At 48.0% G+C, this 17844-nt stretch overlaps 2 protein-coding genes across 8 annotated transcripts in view; one reads left to right on the top strand and one right to left on the bottom strand.

Moving 5' to 3' along the window:
- Positions 1–4078, top strand: part of NLRC3 (NLR family CARD domain containing 3) — a 28064-nt gene extending 23986 nt beyond the window's left edge. For all 4 annotated transcript variants that reach the window (XM_061401000.1, XM_061400996.1, XM_061401001.1 and 1 more), the window contains 5 exons: positions 693–776; positions 1168–1251; positions 1918–2001; positions 2388–2471; positions 2771–4078. In XM_061401000.1, coding sequence (XP_061256984.1) covers positions 693–776; positions 1168–1251; positions 1918–2001; positions 2388–2471; positions 2771–2861 — 427 coding nt within the window. In that variant the 3' untranslated portion in view covers positions 2862–4078. The remainder of the gene's footprint in view (positions 1–692; positions 777–1167; positions 1252–1917; positions 2002–2387; positions 2472–2770) is intronic.
- A 2449-nt stretch (positions 4079–6527) lies between these two features.
- The window catches only part of CLUAP1 (clusterin associated protein 1), a 31100-nt gene continuing 19783 nt past the window's right edge, over positions 6528–17844 (bottom strand). Inside the window, exons 9-14 of one of the 4 annotated variants that reach the window (XM_061401002.1) lie at positions 16415–16487; positions 15463–15540; positions 11468–11575; positions 10275–10330; positions 9934–9990; positions 6528–7588 (exon numbers count right to left, since the gene is read on the bottom strand). In XM_061401002.1, the coding sequence (XP_061256986.1) occupies positions 7442–7588; positions 9934–9990; positions 10275–10330; positions 11468–11575; positions 15463–15540; positions 16415–16487 (519 nt within the window). In that variant the 3' untranslated portion in view covers positions 6528–7441. The remainder of the gene's footprint in view (positions 7589–9933; positions 9991–10274; positions 10331–11467; positions 11576–15462; positions 15541–16414; positions 16488–17844) is intronic. The other 3 variants (XM_061401004.1, XM_061401003.1, XM_061401006.1) reach the window with 3 other exon arrangements.

Genomic DNA, 17844 nt, shown 5'->3' with positions numbered 1-17844 from the left:
TGAAGTTCTGCTTCCTCTGCACCCCTGGGGCCTCACTCCACACCCCAGCAACTTGACCCAATTCTTCTGGGTTCCTTGGATGTGTCAGGCCCGCCCCCATCTCTCACGCGTGGGCTTGGTCTAGACCTATTTCTGCCGAGCAGCCTCTGTGACCACACTGGGGATGGCACTTCACACTTGGTCTCTCATCTCACACGTTCCCCCACCTGAGTTCCAAGAGGCCAGGATTGGGTTTGCTGATCCCCAAGGCACTTAAATATTTGCTAAAATTATCAATGCAAACTGCTCCCTCAAACGTGCCAGTGTCCACTGGAACTAAACTCTTAGTCATTTATTGCTCCAGGGCCTTCCACTTTCCTCCAATGTGGAAGAAAAAGGGGGGAAAAAAAAAGCCGTCAAACACTGACCAGCAAGAATGGCTTGAGGACTGAGAGCTTTGATTTTGGGGATGGCTTTGAAAATCACACCAGTTTCTTGTGGACAGTATTTCCATGTGTCCGTTTCTGTTTTGCCTAATGGTCTAGACTCATGCAGACTCCAGACCACTGTGCAGGCTTAGGTGGCCATGGGGCAGTGGCCACACAGGAGGTGCAATGATCCCCAGAGATCATCTACTATGGGGTGTGTGCTCAGCACGTCCTGCCAGAGCGTTGGCTCGGGTCCTGTGCACCTGGGTCAGACTCTGCGTTCAGTTTACAGGAGAATGCCATTGGGGATGAAGGTGCCTCTGCGGTGGCCAGCGCGCTGAAGGTGAACACAGTCCTCACTGCTCTCTAGTAAGTCCTGACGTGCACAGCTGGCCCTTAGCCATCTTTCCACACTAAACATCCCCGTTTTTCCCAGGAAAGGCAGGTGGGTTTGACTTTCTTAATATTAGTGATTAGGACATCAGGCATCTAAAAAGTAAGAACTAGGGGTTCCGGGGTGTCCCCCAAACTCTCCAGAACACCTGCACTTCCTGTGTCCAGATCTCTGCCTGGCATCAGTGTGGGCAGGAGATGCAGCATTCTCTGGACACACCACAGGCCAACAACTTTCAGCGCTATTTCACCGGTTTCAGCCCTAGGTCAAGGGGGTGGAGATGAAGGGTGAACGCGGATGGAGCTGGGCCGGTGGGTGTGTGGGCTGGAGGCTGCCCACCTGCAATGACCGCATCTCCTCTTACAGTCTCCAGGTGGCCTCCATTGGTGCTCCGGGGGCCCAGGCACTCGGGGAGGCCCTGGCTGTGAACAGAACCTTGGAGATTCTAGAGTAAGTATTCCAGTCTCTGGCTACAGCTCATGAAGTCAAGCTGTTGACTCAGAGTGATCATATATGGAAGGAGGACATGAACATGGAAACTCCCAGATCACTTCAGTGCCTTCAGAGAGATCAAGGAGCTCCAGCCTCTCCAGCCCCGTCACCCTCTTTTCCTGGGGGTCACTCGTGGGTCCTCTTCTCCTTGGACTTGCCCAGACTGAACATGTCCCCAGGCCGTTTAGGGGCCCTGGGGAGGAGGCAGTGGCCACTGACCCAGCTTGTGAGAAGATTTGAGCTCCAGCCCGAGCTCTGTGGGGCTCTCGGGCCTGCCTGGTCCTCGCTGCTCCCGCAGTGCTGGGGTTCCAAGCGCGCGTGCACCTCCGGGTGGAGGGCTGCCTCTCTGGTCTCCGCCCCTATTTCTTTGGAATGAAAATGGAGGACGAGGGCTCCCACAGACCCCCAGCTTGGGCCGGCCTCACCCCTCCCCACGTCCTGCTCCCCAGAGCCAGTCCCTGTTCTGTGCCCAGGAGCGAGGGAGGAGCAACCGCACCCCCACAGTTGCTGAGTCCACACTGCCTCCACCCAGGCGCCTACGCTCACCGGAAGGGGTGCCGGGCTCCCCTCTCAGCTGCCACTGTGCCTGAGATTGCGCCTCAGGGTTCCCGCCTTTCTCAACAGCTTAAGAGGAAACACCATCGAGGTGGCCGGAGCCAAAGCCCTGGCGAATGCTCTCAAGGTCAATTCCAGTCTCCGGAGACTCAAGTGAGTGGCTGCACAGATGTACCCGTGCCTCAGGACAGCTGGCTTCTCTTCTGGACTCCCCCTGTAGCATAATACTTGCTTTCTGCTGTAGCTGCTCCCTTCAAAATACAAATAGCTGACACTACAGTCATTATTAGTCAGTACTGTGGATGGGTTTGTTCCCTTTCGTGTTTTTGGTCATACGTCCTCTGTGGCACCTGCACAAGACACCCTGGCTGCGTGCAGACTTGGGTCTCAGGGTTAAATGCCACTTGGCTGTTGCTATGGCACCTGAGGACCAATGAGGCCCAGACGGGTCCCTCCAAGAGAGTGCCATGCTGCTTCCTGGGTGTGTCCTTCTGTCCTGAAGGGCTCACTGTGGCATCTCCAATCTCTTCTCTGCCTAGTCTTCAAGAGAATTCCTTGGGAATGGAGGGGGCGATATGCGTTGCCACTGCACTGTCTGGAAACCACGGGCTCCGGCACATCAAGTAAGTGGGGCTCAGCGGCACCTGCCCTTTCCCACCAGCTTGGTTCACCCTTAGAAGTGCTTCCAGGTCAGACCCTGCCTCCCCTCTGAACCTCGGAGCCAGATGACCCCAGTCCGCCAGTAGCTCTACAGGGAACTCCGTATACAAGGGGGCCATTTGGAGTGTCGTCCATGAGAGGGATAGTGGAAGCACAAGTTTCACCTGGGTTTAGCGTTTCGGGTAGTGACCACCTGCTCCTTACTGATGAGGACCTTCAGGCCTCCCGTTTCTCAAGCCCTGTCCTGATCCTTCTCTTCCAGTCTCCAGGGAAACCACATTGGAGAGTCTGGTGCCAGGATGATCTCGGAGGCTATCAAGACAAATGCTCCCTCGTGCACTGTGGAAATGTGAGCAAAACAAGTTCCTCGTGGATCCGGTAGACACACAGCTGAAAGCTTTCCAACAAAAGGACCATTTCTCCAGGGTGCCTTCCTGCGGTCTGGGAAAGATGCTGACCCCCAGGAGTGGTGGTCTCCTGCAAGGAGGCAGGAAAGGTGCTGCCAGAGGAGGATCCGAGCCCCTCTCCCGGTCCAGGGTCAGTCCAGGCAGGGGAGAGATGGACACCCCACTACAGCACGGAGCATGGACGGTCTTCTGCCAAGGGACTCAGGGATGGGTCTCAGAGCTCAGCAAGAAGCCAGTCAGCGCCTATTTATATCCTGGGGTCTTTAACGTGCCCCAACCTTTTTTTATCATGACTGCCCTGGATAAAATCACTCCCTCACTCTGAAATGAACTGCCGTCTTCAAGCCCATGAAGAGTGTCAATTTGGCATCAGTGACAGAGGGAACATCTTTTTTCAAGAAAAGGCTACAGGAGTATGATCTTTAGAGTCATATGGAAAAACAAGGAAAAAAAAATTGAAGAGAAAGGAAGGCTTTAATTATAGGATTCTGGAGCAGAGACAAAAAAAGTTCTCCAAGGTTTCTGTCATCTTTCACCCATTGCAAACTCTCTCAAAGGCAGAGATTATGTCCACTGTATGTCACTTGGAATCTGGCATTGTGGTTATCAATAGGCTGTTAAAAATCGATGTCTTCATACTACCTTTCTGATTAGGTTCCCCAAAGCACTTCTGCATCTACAGCTTCCCCATGAGAGCAAGACAGCCGAGCTTCCACATGGCATAAACTCCCTCAGATGCCTTTCAATGTTGGAAGGAAAACTATTCCAAATGAACATCAGGGGTTCTTCAACTACATAACCAAGGAAAATGGTTATGGAAGCTATAATTATCATTTTTAAATTTGAACAGCAACTGTTGCTCCAAATGTTTCTTTAAAAATGAGTATTTGGGCAAGAAACATCATTGGATGATATAACCATGAATGAAATCCTATTAAGGGAGAAAATCAGTCTCTGAGTATCACCCCACAGAGAGGTATTTACAAAGGCTCCATAAAAATGGAGACATTTTGGGGATTTCCTTGGCATTCCAGAGGTTAAGACTCTGCGCTCACAATGCAGGGGGCGTGGGTTAGATCTCTGGTTGAGGAAACTTAAGATCCCACAAGCTAAAAAAAAAAAAAAAGAATATGCTGGTATAATAAATATGTTTTTTAAATGGAGACATTTTGCAAATGTCACCTTGGCAAAGTGATGCAACTCCACATGACTGATGATGGGAAAAATGGGACACTCTGTGCCCCCAGTGTGATGGCTGAGAAGGACACGTCACTGATGTACTATTCCTGCCAAAAGCGTTTATCTGAATCTAATCATGAAGGAACAGTCGGACAAAATCCAAATTGAGGGGTACTCTGGGAAAAACTAGCATGGCCTCTTAAAAATCGTCAACATCATGAAGAAAACAAAAAGGCTGGGATTGTTTTATTATTAAGGAGTCTTAACAACTTAAGAGCTTTGATTGGATCCAAGACTAGAGGGGAAACAATCAGCTATAAATAACATTATTTTGAAGGCAGGGACATTTGCTCATAAGTCTTATATAATCTTCACTAGATTACTGGTTCTGAAAGGTATTTCTTCTGGGTATAGAATTCAAGGATGATAGTCTTTTCTTTCAGCACTTTCAAGAGGTTGCTATACTGTCTTCTGGTTGGCACTGTTTCTGGCTGAGTTGAGGTGATGGACAAGAGTCACAGCAGTCAAATGCTGCAGACAGCTGTGCCTTGCAGGAAACTAGCACTGGAGAAACCTCAGGGGCTAAAACGTGCTCTCCAGGGACCTCAACGCAAGCCACACTAGACTTGGAAGGAGAGCCCCCTCCCTCCTTCAAAGTCTCTCAAGCATCCTACTGACCATGCTTAACATGTTGTTGTTGTTGTTCAGTCACCAAGTTGTGTCCAATTCTTTGCAACCCCATAGACTGCAGCATGGCAGACCTCCCTGTCCCTCACCATCTCCCAGAGTTTGCCCAAGTTCAAGTCCATTGAATTGGTGATGCCATCCAACCATCTCATCTTCTGTTGTCCCCTTCTTCTGCCCTCAATCTTTCCCAGCATCAGGGTCTTTTCCAGTGAGTTGGTTATTCACATCAGATGGCCAAAGTATTGGAGCTTCAGTATCAGTCCTTCCAATGAGTATTCAGAGTGGATTTCTTTTAGGATTGACTAGTTTGATCTCCTTCAGAGAAGGCAATGGCACCCCACTCCAGTACTCTTGCCTGGAAAATCCCATGGATGGAGGAGCCTGGTAGGCTGCAGTCCATGGGGTTGCTAAGAGTCGGACAAGACTGAGTGACTTCCCTTTCACTTTTCACTTTCATGCATTGGAGAAGGAAATGGCAACCCACTCCACTGTTCTTGCCTGGAGAACCCCAGGGATGGGGGGAGTCTGGTGGGCTTCCATCTATGGGGTTGCACAGAGTCAGACACGACTGAAGCGACTTAGCAGCAGCAGCAGCAGTTTGATCTCCTTGCTGTCCAAAGGACTCTCAAGAGTCTTCTCCAGCACCAGTTTGAAAGTGTCAATTCTTCAGCACCCTTCCTTCTTTATGGCCCATCTCTCACATACATACAAGACTACTGAAAAGACCACAGCCTTGACTACTTGGACCTTTGTCAGCAAAGTTATGTCTTTGCTTTTTAATACAGTCTAGATTTGTCATAGCTTTCCTTCCAAGGAGACTGACAAGCAACAGCTTCACTAGCATAGAGCAGACCAGAAGGTGAATTTGAAGCTGAGGCAATAAATGGATAACCACCACAATGGGACTTGGGGGGTCATTTTGGTATTCCATATTGGACAAAAATGCCCTGTGTCTTCAGGGTCAGCAATGTTTTCTTCTGCAGTGTATAATCTGCTCTTAATCTCAGTGTGCACAGTTTCCCTCTTGGTTTTTAAACCTCCAGTAGCTCTCAAAGTCTAGAGACGTTCCATCTTCCACATCTCACACCCTGCTCACGCTTTCCTCTGTTATCTGAATATATGGAATACAGTCATAATTGTCTGTCCTTTTCCACTAATTGACTGGCATCTTACACCTGGTAATTTTTGATACCAGACATTGAAAACTTTCTCTTGTTGGGGACTGATGATTTTTATATTCCTTAAAATAGTCTTGAGCTTCATTCTGGGACACAATTACCTAGAAACAGCTGGACACATCATCTGTGACTTGGGCAGAGTTCCCATGTTAAAGCCCATCAGAAGAAAGAATCACATGAGGGAAACAAATACATTTTTTGTTTTTTAAAACAGAAGTCAGGTCAGATTCAGCTAAACCATAGCTGTAACATCCAAGAAGATGCAACTTATGCTTAAAAGCCATGGCTTCCAAGTAGGTTCAACATGACTCCCAACACACTTACTCCCATAGCTTAAATTACTGGTGAATTAATTGAACACTGAAGGTTTATAAAAAAAAAAAGAGTAATCTCATGTAAAATTTAGGGAAAGACAGAAAAAAAAGCAAAGACAGAAAGAATTGTCACACTGTCTCCTAAAATCCACACGTCCAGTAATAATCCATGAATTTTTCTTGAAGAAGTTATTTATATGTTATAGGTACAAATGAATAATTATATTTTCAAATAAAACTTAATAGTATAAAAATATGGTGTAAAATACATTTATTGAGATAAAAAACTTCACAAGTCTTCCGACTTTATAATTGAAAAGTAAACGAAAACTCCTCTGTGCTTGTTCTCTGTATTAACAAAACCAAAGCAAAGCAAAATCCACATACCTGTCACTCCTCCTTCACAAAAGGGAAATTCTTCTAGTGCTATTTTATTAAATTCAATATGGTTTATTTTTTTAAGTCAGAAACCTGAATACGTACCGACACTTTCCCCTTAATCTCCTCCTTCCTAAGGAGGAACATCAGCCTTCTGAGAGAGAATGAAGTATGTGTGACCTGGGGCATCTCTCTGTTGCCTGATTTTCAAGCAAAGCTGGTTTCCATCTGAATTAGCTACTTTCTTTCAGAAAATTTTAGTTAGTAAAATACATTTAAAGCCTGGTATTGTGAACGTAGAGAAGGAGGAAAATAAGACTACAGAGTGAATTAAAGCCGAGACTCAAAAGCTGATACAACATAAATGTCCTGACTGCCCTACAGTTCCGGAAATGAGGCCTGTGCCCAGTTTCAGCCCCAGGTTTGGGAAGGTCCCGCCGACTTTTAGAGAAAAAGTGCGACAAACCTAACAGCCAAGACTTATATGTTGTTGGCTGTTAGTTCTCAAAAGCTTTTGCCCTGTGGATGTGAATCTCTAGGAACACATGCATTTCCCAAGTTTTAGGAGATAGAAAAGGCAAAAAAAAAAGTCCTCCGTGGGGCTGGCTCCGGTTCTGAAGCTTTGGAATGTGTGAGCAACACCCAAGAAACTAAACCAGAAGCAGGCTTTGCTTCATTAACAAGTCCAGCTGGCTTATCCAACAAACGCCTCTTTTCTTCTGCCTCCTTAATTCCCCCTTTCCCTACAAATCCGCGGGTTTTCATCTGCCCAGGTCCCTTGGCACGAAGGTCAGAAGTCACTGTCACTCTCCTCCAGTGGCTCAGGTTTCCGGCCTCTTCGACTGGGCTTGGCCGCTGAGAGCGCCACGCTCTCGTCCTCCAGGTCATCGTCGTCTTCGTCGTCCTCCATGTCAATCTCACTGTCCTCCAGGTCTTCCTGTGGGAGAGATGGTGAGCACAGCTGAGTGGCCCCTCCGGTTGCTGATGTCACGTCAGCAGAGACCCTACCTTGCTGTTTCACTAGCAGCTGAATAACCAGCAAAACCTATGCGAAGGGAGAGCTTGGAAGAGGAAATAGTCAGATTGTGGGGCATAAGCACAGGGCCAGGGTCTACAGACCGCTGGCTGGAACAGTAACACATATGTAAGCGTGTCCTGAAACACCAGCATGCGAACTGAGGCTGGTGCTGCAAGTGGCTTTCCTGCTTCTGTCTCAGGAGCAGCATGGATCTGCTCGTCAAGCCCCAGAGCTCCTCCCCAGCGCCCCCCATCGCAGCAGCCAGCCAGGAGGACGGGGGCCTGGAGACAGGCGGGGGCGCTTACTTTGGCTTTTGGATGGAAAGCCACTCAGGAAATGGGTGTAAGGAGCAAACTAAAAGAAACATGCTCGCTCTCTCTCATCATCTGGATAAGGGTCACTAACTCAGCCAGCTTTCTCAAAGTGCAGGTCCTGTACCCCTGGGGAAACCAGAATGGTCGGTCACTCTATACAGACCATTCCCACCAATGCACAATTTCCCTCTGTTTAAAAACATAAAACACCCTAACACATAACCCACCTCCTCTGCAGCTGCTCAGCCCTGCTCTCCCGTGGCCTCACAGCAAATCCCTGAGCGAGTCCTGAGCTCACACAGGCCCTGGTCTCTGCCCTCTCAGCACCCTCCAGCCACGCTCTCCCACTGAGGCCCCCAAGACTGAAACAGTCAATGGACTCAGATCCTACAGGTAATTAGTTCTCCATTCCTGACCCCCGAGACCCTCTTCTGTGCTTGCCCCCCTCACTCTCGAATCTTCTTAGTCAAGATGCAGACCCGCTCTCCCTCCCTGACTGCTGTGATACAGAGTTGGCTCGGGCCTCTGCTCTTCCTCTCTACTTCCCTCCCCAAGCAATCATGTCCCCCTCACGGTGATCTTAGGGAGGTTCCCCCAAATTCAGTCTCCAGCTCAGACCTTAAGTCCAGACCTGAATACAACTAGCTTCTCAGCACTAGCATGTGGACACCTAGCAGATGGCTGACTCAGAATGACCGAGCCAGACCTCCTGTCTGCTCTCCAGGCCCCATCCTGAGGTCTGCCCGCCTTGGGAATGTAAGAACTACACTTTCAGCCAACGAAGCCACAACCAGGGCATTTCTAACACTTCATGTCCAATTAACAAAACCTGATGGCTCTAACCTTAGAAACAGCACTTCTCAACAATCTGCAGCTACCGCCACTCCCACTTCTGAATCAGACCCCTGCAAATGCCCTCCACCCAATTCCTCACAGCCCCTCCCAAGCACAACCCTCCCCTACCCACTCAGTCAGAACCCTCATCCCTGTCCCTCTTTTCCCTGAACCTGCTTTATTTTTCTTACCATGATGACCCCTGATCTATCTGCTTGATGACCATTAGAATATAAGCCTCATGGAGGCAGGGGATTGGTTCTGTTCACTCCTGAATTCCCCAACCCCTAACGGTGCCTGGGACACAACCAGCACTCAACAAGGACCTGGCGAGTGAATGAGTGCACGGGTGAAGGACAGACCCAAGGTGCTGCATGGAAACAGCCTCCTTGAAGTTAACAAGCAGCAACAGGCACAGAGGAGACTTTAAACTACAAATAAGGTGATCGCTCAGAAAAGTAGAAAGCTATACCAACGATCAAGCAAATCCTAAGAAGTGGGGCCAGACAGTGCTCCCCAGGCCACACTGCTGGGACCCAATCAGTGAATCTTTTGTAGAATATCGGTCTAGGCTCTGTGCTGGTGCCAGGCTCCAGACACACGCGGCATTCACCTGGACAGAAGGTCCCTGACTCCATCAGTCCAATCACCTCTTGGGCCTCACAGCCCTGCCAGGGACTCAACAAAGAAGCAGGTCCAGAGCAGTGCAGCCCCAACAACCGGACCCCATTCCGTTGGCCCACAGTTATTCATTCAACAATGCTGAGGGCGCCAGCAGCCTCATGTCACAGCCTCTCTGGGCCCTGGTCTCGGGGGAGCCTGCCTTCTATGTCCCCTCCCAAGAATGGAGCTGGCCTTGACCCCAGCCCTCAACAGCAGCCCTTCTTTTCTAGGATACGGTTCAGAGGCCTGATGACCCTTCCTGTCTCTCGGCTCAGCATCCACCCCCTCCTCCTCATTAACACAGGGACCGTTAGGTAACTCTACCACCCACTGTGGAAACCACGTAAGTGGCGTCCTGCCCTGGACACCGGGCATCACTCTTGGGGAAGGGTCTCTGCTGGCCCTTAGCAGCTCACACACACACAAATGGATGAGGCGAAAAAGAAAACCAACCTGCTTCTTGGAGCTGGAAGTCTTGCATTTACCTAAGAAAACTGGTGCTGCTTCCATCTTTGGAAAGCAAGAATGGAAAGAACAATGAGAAGGAAAAAACCAAAGTAGGGCAAGCATGTTCATTTGAAAAGAAAAGAAATGAGCCATCAACAAGCAAAGACGAGAGGTCAGCTCCCTGGGAGGCCAAGCTCTGCCACAGACCCAGCAACGTGCCAGGTTGAGAAGCAGCTCTTTATACTCCACTGGTGAGATGCACTCAGCTCCTTGGTCAACCGAGTCCAGGACCTGCTGGCCCAGGACCACCGAGACCAGGGCTGCTCAAGGGGCTGGTCAGGACTCACGTCATCATCCGTGTCTCCACCCTGCATTGTGCCCACGACGTGCTTGCTGGGTTGTCCTGAGAAAAAGAGAAGTGTGAAGAGAGCATGAGAACCTGTGAGACAAGGCAGGAAGTGGGCACCAAGATCTGCTTTCCTTTAGGAAAGTGGGAAGAAGAATTCACACTAAAAAGTTGACTTAGGGAGCAGCCAGCTACTCAGAAGTGTACCAGTAACAGATCTTCTGCATTTCCACTTTGGAAAAGAGGAATAAGGCCATGAAATCTGAGCACGAGTCATGGATGGGAAAAATAAACATGCATCCTATAAATGTCCCAGGGGAAGAAATAAAATCACTGAACCCTGTCACTAGAATACATGGAGGTGTGTGCTCTCTGCTGAAGAGATAAGTTCTCGCTTTGTGGGCCAGGGTCACTTGTACTGGGATCCACATCTGGGCTTCGAAAAGTAAAAACAAAAGTTAGTATCACTCTAACTTATCCTTCAAAACAGCATCATTACCAAAGTGGTTCTCCACTCCTCCTCTGGAAGTCAATGTCATCTAAGTGTGACTTCTGCAAAAACTCAAGAGCCACCCTTCCCACGTAGAGGCAGAGAGCTGCACTCCCCTGAAGGCTGAGAAGGGCCCCCAGTGATGTGTGTATGCGTGTGATGTGTACACTTATGTGTGTCTGCATGTGCAGAAAGGCAATTTAGAAGGACCCAGCCCCAAGCCACAACCCCTGTACGGTAGGAGTGGGACATGAGGAAGGCCCCAGAGAAGCACCCACATTCACTCCATGTTATTTTACTGCTTGAGTCTTTTGCAGTGAGAAGGCAGAAACTAAAAACAGGTTTTAACAGCAGAGATGCTCACATAGGTCCCTTATCTGTACATTAATTCTCTGAGCATAAAGGACGTAACTGCACTGAGACCAGTTTGGACCCAAAAAGGAAAGAATTCAGCTCCTTGGTGGAGGCAGTATGTTCCATGACCTCTGTGAGAAGCACCAAACTACAAGCCTGACTCTTCTTGGGGCCAAAGGTAAGAGTATCAGCAGCAAAGATGACCCCTAGGCAGGTTAAGAGCAAAATCCCGATGAACAACAGAGCAGGGTGCTTACGGGCCTGGAAACCCAGCAGCCCTGACGGCAGTCTGGCTGTAGTTTCCTGGGCCCGGGGGTGGGGCAGGGGGTGAGCAAGCGAGGCTGGGCTACCTTGCGTGAGCACCTCCATGGCCGTGCGCAGCTGGGACAGCCGCCTCTCTTCCAGTTCGCTGTCGGATTCATCGTCCTCCTGGATGTCAACGTCAGAGTCACCGTTACCTGGCAGGGACACAAGGAGGCAAAACGAAAGGGCAGCTCCATCACTCCCTCCAGAACAGCCCCTGTCCAGTGAGGCTCCTGTGAAGAGCCATCTGTGCTGCTCAGCTTTTCCTGGGATGCATCTGATTCTACAAGTCTCTTGGGAATCTCCTATAGCTCCTTAGGGAAGGGTTCATGCAGACAAGGATAGGCTAGATTTTTTAAAAAACAGTTTTCCAAAACAAGAAAAAAGTGGGTCAGTTATATCAGAAACACTATTCCGGCATGTAAAACTAAAACACTGACAGCCAGCTGTCAAGGGAGTTGGAAGTTCTTCGTTAGTTTGAGGGTGGGGGGGAACCATTCTCTGTTCAGCAAAACAAGCCTGGAGGCAAGCCAAGAAGGGCCTGAGTGGCTGTCCGGGACAAACGACTGCCTGGTAACTGGCAATGAAAACTGGGGCCCGTGATATTCTTAACTGGAGAAAATTCATTACAAAGATAAAGAGAGGTGGTTCTCAATGCAACAGCCTTTCACATTAATTTCCTAAACACCCCTCTGGAGTCTTGTGCTGGTCGAACATTTCCTGTAAACCTACAGGAGTTTCCACAGTGGGGAGGAAAAGACATCACTGTCCAGCCACTTTTTTGTGCCCAGAGTGGCAGAGGTTTCAGAAGGATGGAACTGGAAGAATGCAGTTGTTGTTCTGATCACTGATTCTTAAGACATTTTGGAAGTAGAGTCATTGTTCATCTGTGATAATGCTTTGTTTATTAGGCCCTGCTGTAGAGAGTGATGACGCGGCAGCTGCATCTGGGTGGGCTCTGAGGAAACGCTCTTCTTCCATCCACCCTGGAGGAAAGTGCTGTGCTCTACAGCACGGAGGCCAGAGCCAGCAGCTGTAGAAAGTGTCAGTAAGAGCATCCTGAGAGGACCTCAGCACAATCGATCCAAAAACTACCCCCTTACAAAAGCCATTACAGAGAATGGGATTAGATATGAATACAAATTAATGACCATAAAGTGAAATCACTCTTCAGATTAGTTCACTTTTTACTTCCTCCAGAAACAATTTGACATTAAGTCTTCACCCCATGCAATACAAAGCAAACGAAACCATGAATTTTAACCCAACATTAAAACAAGTACCTCAGACTCAGTATGATTTCTTCTGACAACTCGCAGCAACGGACTGAGGGTCAAACACGTAAAGTTAATAGTGCTAACACAAAAGTCACTGAAGTCGAGCTGTCAGCGACACAGTAATATGAGTACAGCCAACAAGTGTGCTGGGAAGATTCACCAGGGAAAGAACAGACTTGCTGCTGGGACAAGTAGACAGCCACGTGCAAAAGAATGAAGCTGGACCCCTACCTCACACCACACACAAAGGATTAGCCTGAAATGGGTCAGAGATCTAAACGTAAGAATTAAAATGATAGAACACCTAGGAAAAAAACACATGGGTAAATCCCGGTGACCTGGAATTCGGCGGTTTCTCAAACATGCCACTAAAAGCACAGCAATAAAAGAAAAAAAATTAATAAACTGAACTTGATCAAAACTCTGTAACAACAAAGGACAGCATCTAGAAGGTGAATGACAGAAAATACTCGCAAATCACATACGGGTCTGCTATCTAGACATATAACTCCACAGTAAAAAGACCACCCAGGGACTTCCCTGGTAGTCCAGTGATTAAGACTCAGTGCTCCTAATGTAAGGGACCTGGGTTCAATCCCTGGTCAGGGAACTAGATCCCATGTGCCACAATCAAGACCCAGTGCAGCCAAATAAATAAATAAAAATAAACATTAAAAAAAAAAAGATAACCCAATTAAAAAATGTGTGAAGTCGAGAATAGATCTCCCCAAAGAAGATACACAGAAGATACACAGCCAAAAGCAGACAAAAAGATGCTCCATTTCATTAGCTATTTCAGAGAAACTCAAAACCCCAGTGATTAAACTACAAGCAGTTTTTTTTATAGGTTTCTTTTAGATAAGCACTGTCCAACAGAAATATGCCAGCCCCAGATGCAATTTAAAATTTACAAGTATATTAAAGCAAAAGGAACAGGTGAATTAATTTCAATAATGTTCTATTTAACCCAATATACCTAAAATGTCATTTCAATAAGTAACCAACATAAAAAAACGTTAATGAGTAATTTTACTTTCCTTTTATATCAAGTCTTCAAAATCTGGTGTGTATTTGCTACAAACAGTGCATCTCAATTTGGCCTAGCCACATTTCAAGCGCTCAAGAACACCAGTTCGTGGCCAGGAACACCCAGGGCTTCGAGACAGGGAGCTCCCTAGGCGCCTCCTCCATCTCTGGGCGCTGGGGCAACAGCTGATGCGGCAGGACCCGGGAAGTGTGCGTGCCATGCGTGAATATCTGCTCTCCACTCCATGACAGGGCTACTCAGTTGCGTTCAAGACATTCCTGGGTCATTTTATAAAGTCAGAGGCGGCCTTCAGTCCTAATGCTACAGTGCCTGAATTCTACAGAGGATGCAGTTAGCAACAAGGTTTAAGACGCTGGTGGGGAGATGAAGAGTCACCTCTGACTTTTATTACCGGGCATCTGAACAAAGTACTTAGTCTTTTTAATCTCTGGGGCCAGTGGCACTTTTCCATCTCTAATTACTCAGCCTTTATCTTCCTCAAACCCCTCACTCCAAACCCCAAAGCCAAACCTGAGGTGACTTCACTCCTTGCTTAACAGAAAAAATAGTCTCCATTGGATGTGAGCCCTCAAGCATACGACCCACCTTCCAGCTCATCAAACTGCCTCAGCTTGAGCCCTGTGTGTTCATATGCTTCCTTGCTCAGTGAAACTCACCCTTGACCCTAGGCCCTGGTTGCCAGCCTTTCTGGATTTTCCCTCTCTGGTAGCTCCCATCTTCCCAGCTCCTCAGATTTAATCTTTGCTTCAACAGAGTCTCCTCATGGTCTCCCCTGACTCCTCTTTACAACTGCAATCCATGACCCCCTCCCTACGTCCTGACCTGCTCCACTTCCCCACATTGGCATTTTTCACCTTCCACAAACAGCTTGCTTGTTTGTCCCCAAGCATGTCACCAGACCGTCAATTCATTTAAGGCAAGCATCCCCATTTACTGTCCACTGAAATGTCCTCAGCACCCAGAACCTCTACTCAATAATGCTTTGCTGGGTTAAATCAGCCACGCACAGGGTAGCCTGAACAAAATGATCTCTTCCAGATCTTGGATTTTGCTCATCCTCACCTCCAATTCAAGTCTATGTACTATTAGATTGTTCTGTTCAGAGGACTTTTTCACAGATAAAAGTTCAGGAAGTCTTCCTTTCTACCTCTCCTCATTTATATCCCTGGTGGCTCAGATGGTAAAGAATCCACCTCCAATGCAGGAAACCTGGGTTCAATCCCTGGGTCAGGAAGATCCCCGGAGAAGGGAAGGACTACTCACTCCAGTATTCTTGCCTAGAGAATTCCATGGATGGAGGAGCCTGCCAGGCTACAGTCCATGGGGTTGCAAAGAGCTGGATACGACTGAGTGACTAACGCCTTCACTTTCCACTATGGCCATGTTCCCATATGTGTAGAAAAGCAAAGACAGACGGGGAAGCTTAAGTAGCTCAGGATGAGCAGAACTGAGAATGGTGCTTCGTAAGTTATTTTCCTAACTTATTTGCTCACCACAAGCTAATTAAGCATTACCCTTCATTAGGCTGGTTTAAACTGAAAATTACTTTTCCAGAAACACTAAATCACACATACGCATGAGAATCTCTTTCAGAAGATCCCAAACCTATGGATCACAAACTTAAGGTCTGAGTTAAGAAGAATAAAGCAGGCTCAGTGAGAAAGGTCTCAATGTGCAGTCCAGGGCAGAGCGGGATGTAGGGGAACCAGGCTCTTACCTGTGCCGGGCCTCTCGGAGGGGGACACACTCCAGGCAGGCTTATCACCGAGGGCCGCGTCAGGCACTCCTGGCTGACCTGGAACCATAAAGGTGAGCGGCTGCTTTGGCTAGAGAGGCCCAGGGAATTTTCTAAGCTCACCCCTATAGGATTCCCCAGCAGTCCCTACACTCCTTCCAGACAAAGTTGCCTAAGATTCAGGAGAGAGAGGCAGAGAACAAGTATAACAGCAAACAGGTACGGAAGGAAAAGACACAGAGCAAGAGAGCACGCAGACCTGCGGTCCCAGGGACACCTCCTGCGAGCACGCGAGAGAAACCATCACAAGAAGAGAGAAACAAGCGAGCAGAGAGTCTCGGAGACGCAGCCACCAACCCCACGTGACGACCGGGTGCTGCTACTGCGCCCAGGGCTGACCTGACACCCTGGTGAAGTCTGTGGATGAAGTGGGCTGACCAGCCTCGGGGAAGACTCCTTCCCAGGATCTAGGTCTTACATGTAGGTCGCCCCCATTTCTCTGTAGGTGAGAGCCTAGACAAAGGACTCTGAACTTTGGGGGGACACGTTCTGGGGGTGTGGTGGGGGACTACCTTCAAGAAGATGCACTTGTACCCCATCACAATACTTGCTGCCCCTCAGTTTGCCCTAAAATAAGGAACCCTACAGACTGCTGAAAACAAGATTTCTTCTATAGTTATATATAACTCTAACTAATAACTATCATTTAAATAGGGGAAAATAAGATTTCAGTTGGCATGAAAACCAAATGTGCTTTTAAATGGTATGTAATTTTTAACACAACACTCTCTCTCAAGCTCCTGAATCAAAATAGTACTGATAAAAAAGTTGTGAGAAAATCACCTTTTAAAAAAATAAAACGTGCGTGTTAAGTTTTCCAAGGCTGAAAACACCAGTCCAGAAAAAGCACATCTGTTTAAACGTGCGGACTTACTTCCACTCTTGAGCAGACGTTTTCCTTCCTCCTTGAGCTTGTTTTGCATCAGACGGAGAGTGTTCTCAGTTTCCTGTGGAGCAGGAGAAACAAGAGCCAGGAGAAAGGACCCTTTTGGACTGTTTTATTCTTCTTTGCCATGTAAGTACTGCTAGACTTGTGATGCAAAAGCAGAGAAGACTGAGCTCCAGGAAGGGGAGGAGGAAACCTGATACCCCTTCTCCGTCATCACCCCAGGAGCCGGATCAAAGTGGGGGGCTCCCAGCAAGGACACATTTGGCCAAGATGGGCCTGACCGGCCTCCAAACCCACGCTCCTTCCATCACACCTAACTGCCTCTGAAGAAAAGCAACAACACAATGAAATGTCTGCCACCCATGCTGGCGTGGGATGTGGACACAGAAACGGATGCATCAGCTCTGGGCCTCTTGCTAATAAAATAAAGCAGGAATTTACCATTTTCCTTCCCTGCACAATTCTAGCCCTGAGAGGTGCTAAATGGTGGAAGTGATCAAACAGGAAAAGAAAGAAAGACAGACTCATCTTAATTCCTAGGATATTTTTTTAAAAAGCCAATACTTGAGTTGGGTTATAAAATGTGACCCTGATTATTCTCAAGAGAAAATGGGAGAGGAAATCGGCTTTAAAAAAGGTGCTGTTGTTCTCAACATTACAAAGGAAGCAGTGTTCCACGATGAGATATTCTGAGGGACCAGGAACCAGAAGCCCAGGAGCAGGTGTGAGCCGGCAGGTGCTGCCGAAAGGACAGTGGGCAGGGAGGGGCCCCTCAGAAGTCACCCCAGCTGCCCTCTCCCATCCCGAGGCATGTTCTTCCTTACGTTTTCCAAGCCCAGGGTGGCCCAGAAACAGAACAAAATGGTCAGCTTATTTTCACTGTCTCTTTACTGCTCTTTCCCAGATGCTCAGTGTTTAAGATTTCCAGAACCCCAGGGGCTTTTCACTGCCCTCAAAATGTGCCTGTCCTGGGTCCCCTACTCCTGCCTCTGCCGTAAGCAAGAGTGGCAACAGGTTCCCTGTCCAGATAAACGTGTCCAGATGAAGGTGATAAGCCACTCACAGCCAGCTCTCCTGGACAACGAAGCAGCATCACCTAATTCAAATGTCCAGGTTTGTAAGAAGGCAAGGATGACCTTTATACCAAAAGTTGTCAAGGACAGCAGGGGAAAGGGAGGTTGCAGACCAGTTTCACAGTGAACATAAATTTCAAATGACGATTCTTGGGTTAAGGAGAAATATTCTTAGGGGATAAGGACAATTCAAAATGACAGCAATCCAACTTCCTTAGTTCTGATTCCATATTTATCAACTGATGCTAGGACCTGAAATACTCTTTCGTAAATGACTTTACACACTGGGATGAGAGGAACCTGTAAAACAACTGGTCAGGTTCAAGGTCATACCTCTTTCCC

This window comes from Bos javanicus, chromosome 25 (assembly GCF_032452875.1).
Source record: "Bos javanicus breed banteng chromosome 25, ARS-OSU_banteng_1.0, whole genome shotgun sequence".
NCBI classification, from domain to species: Eukaryota; Metazoa; Chordata; class Mammalia; order Artiodactyla; family Bovidae; genus Bos; species Bos javanicus.
The sequence above is the reverse complement of the archived record's forward strand: the minus strand, read 5'-3'. Positions and strand labels throughout refer to the sequence as shown.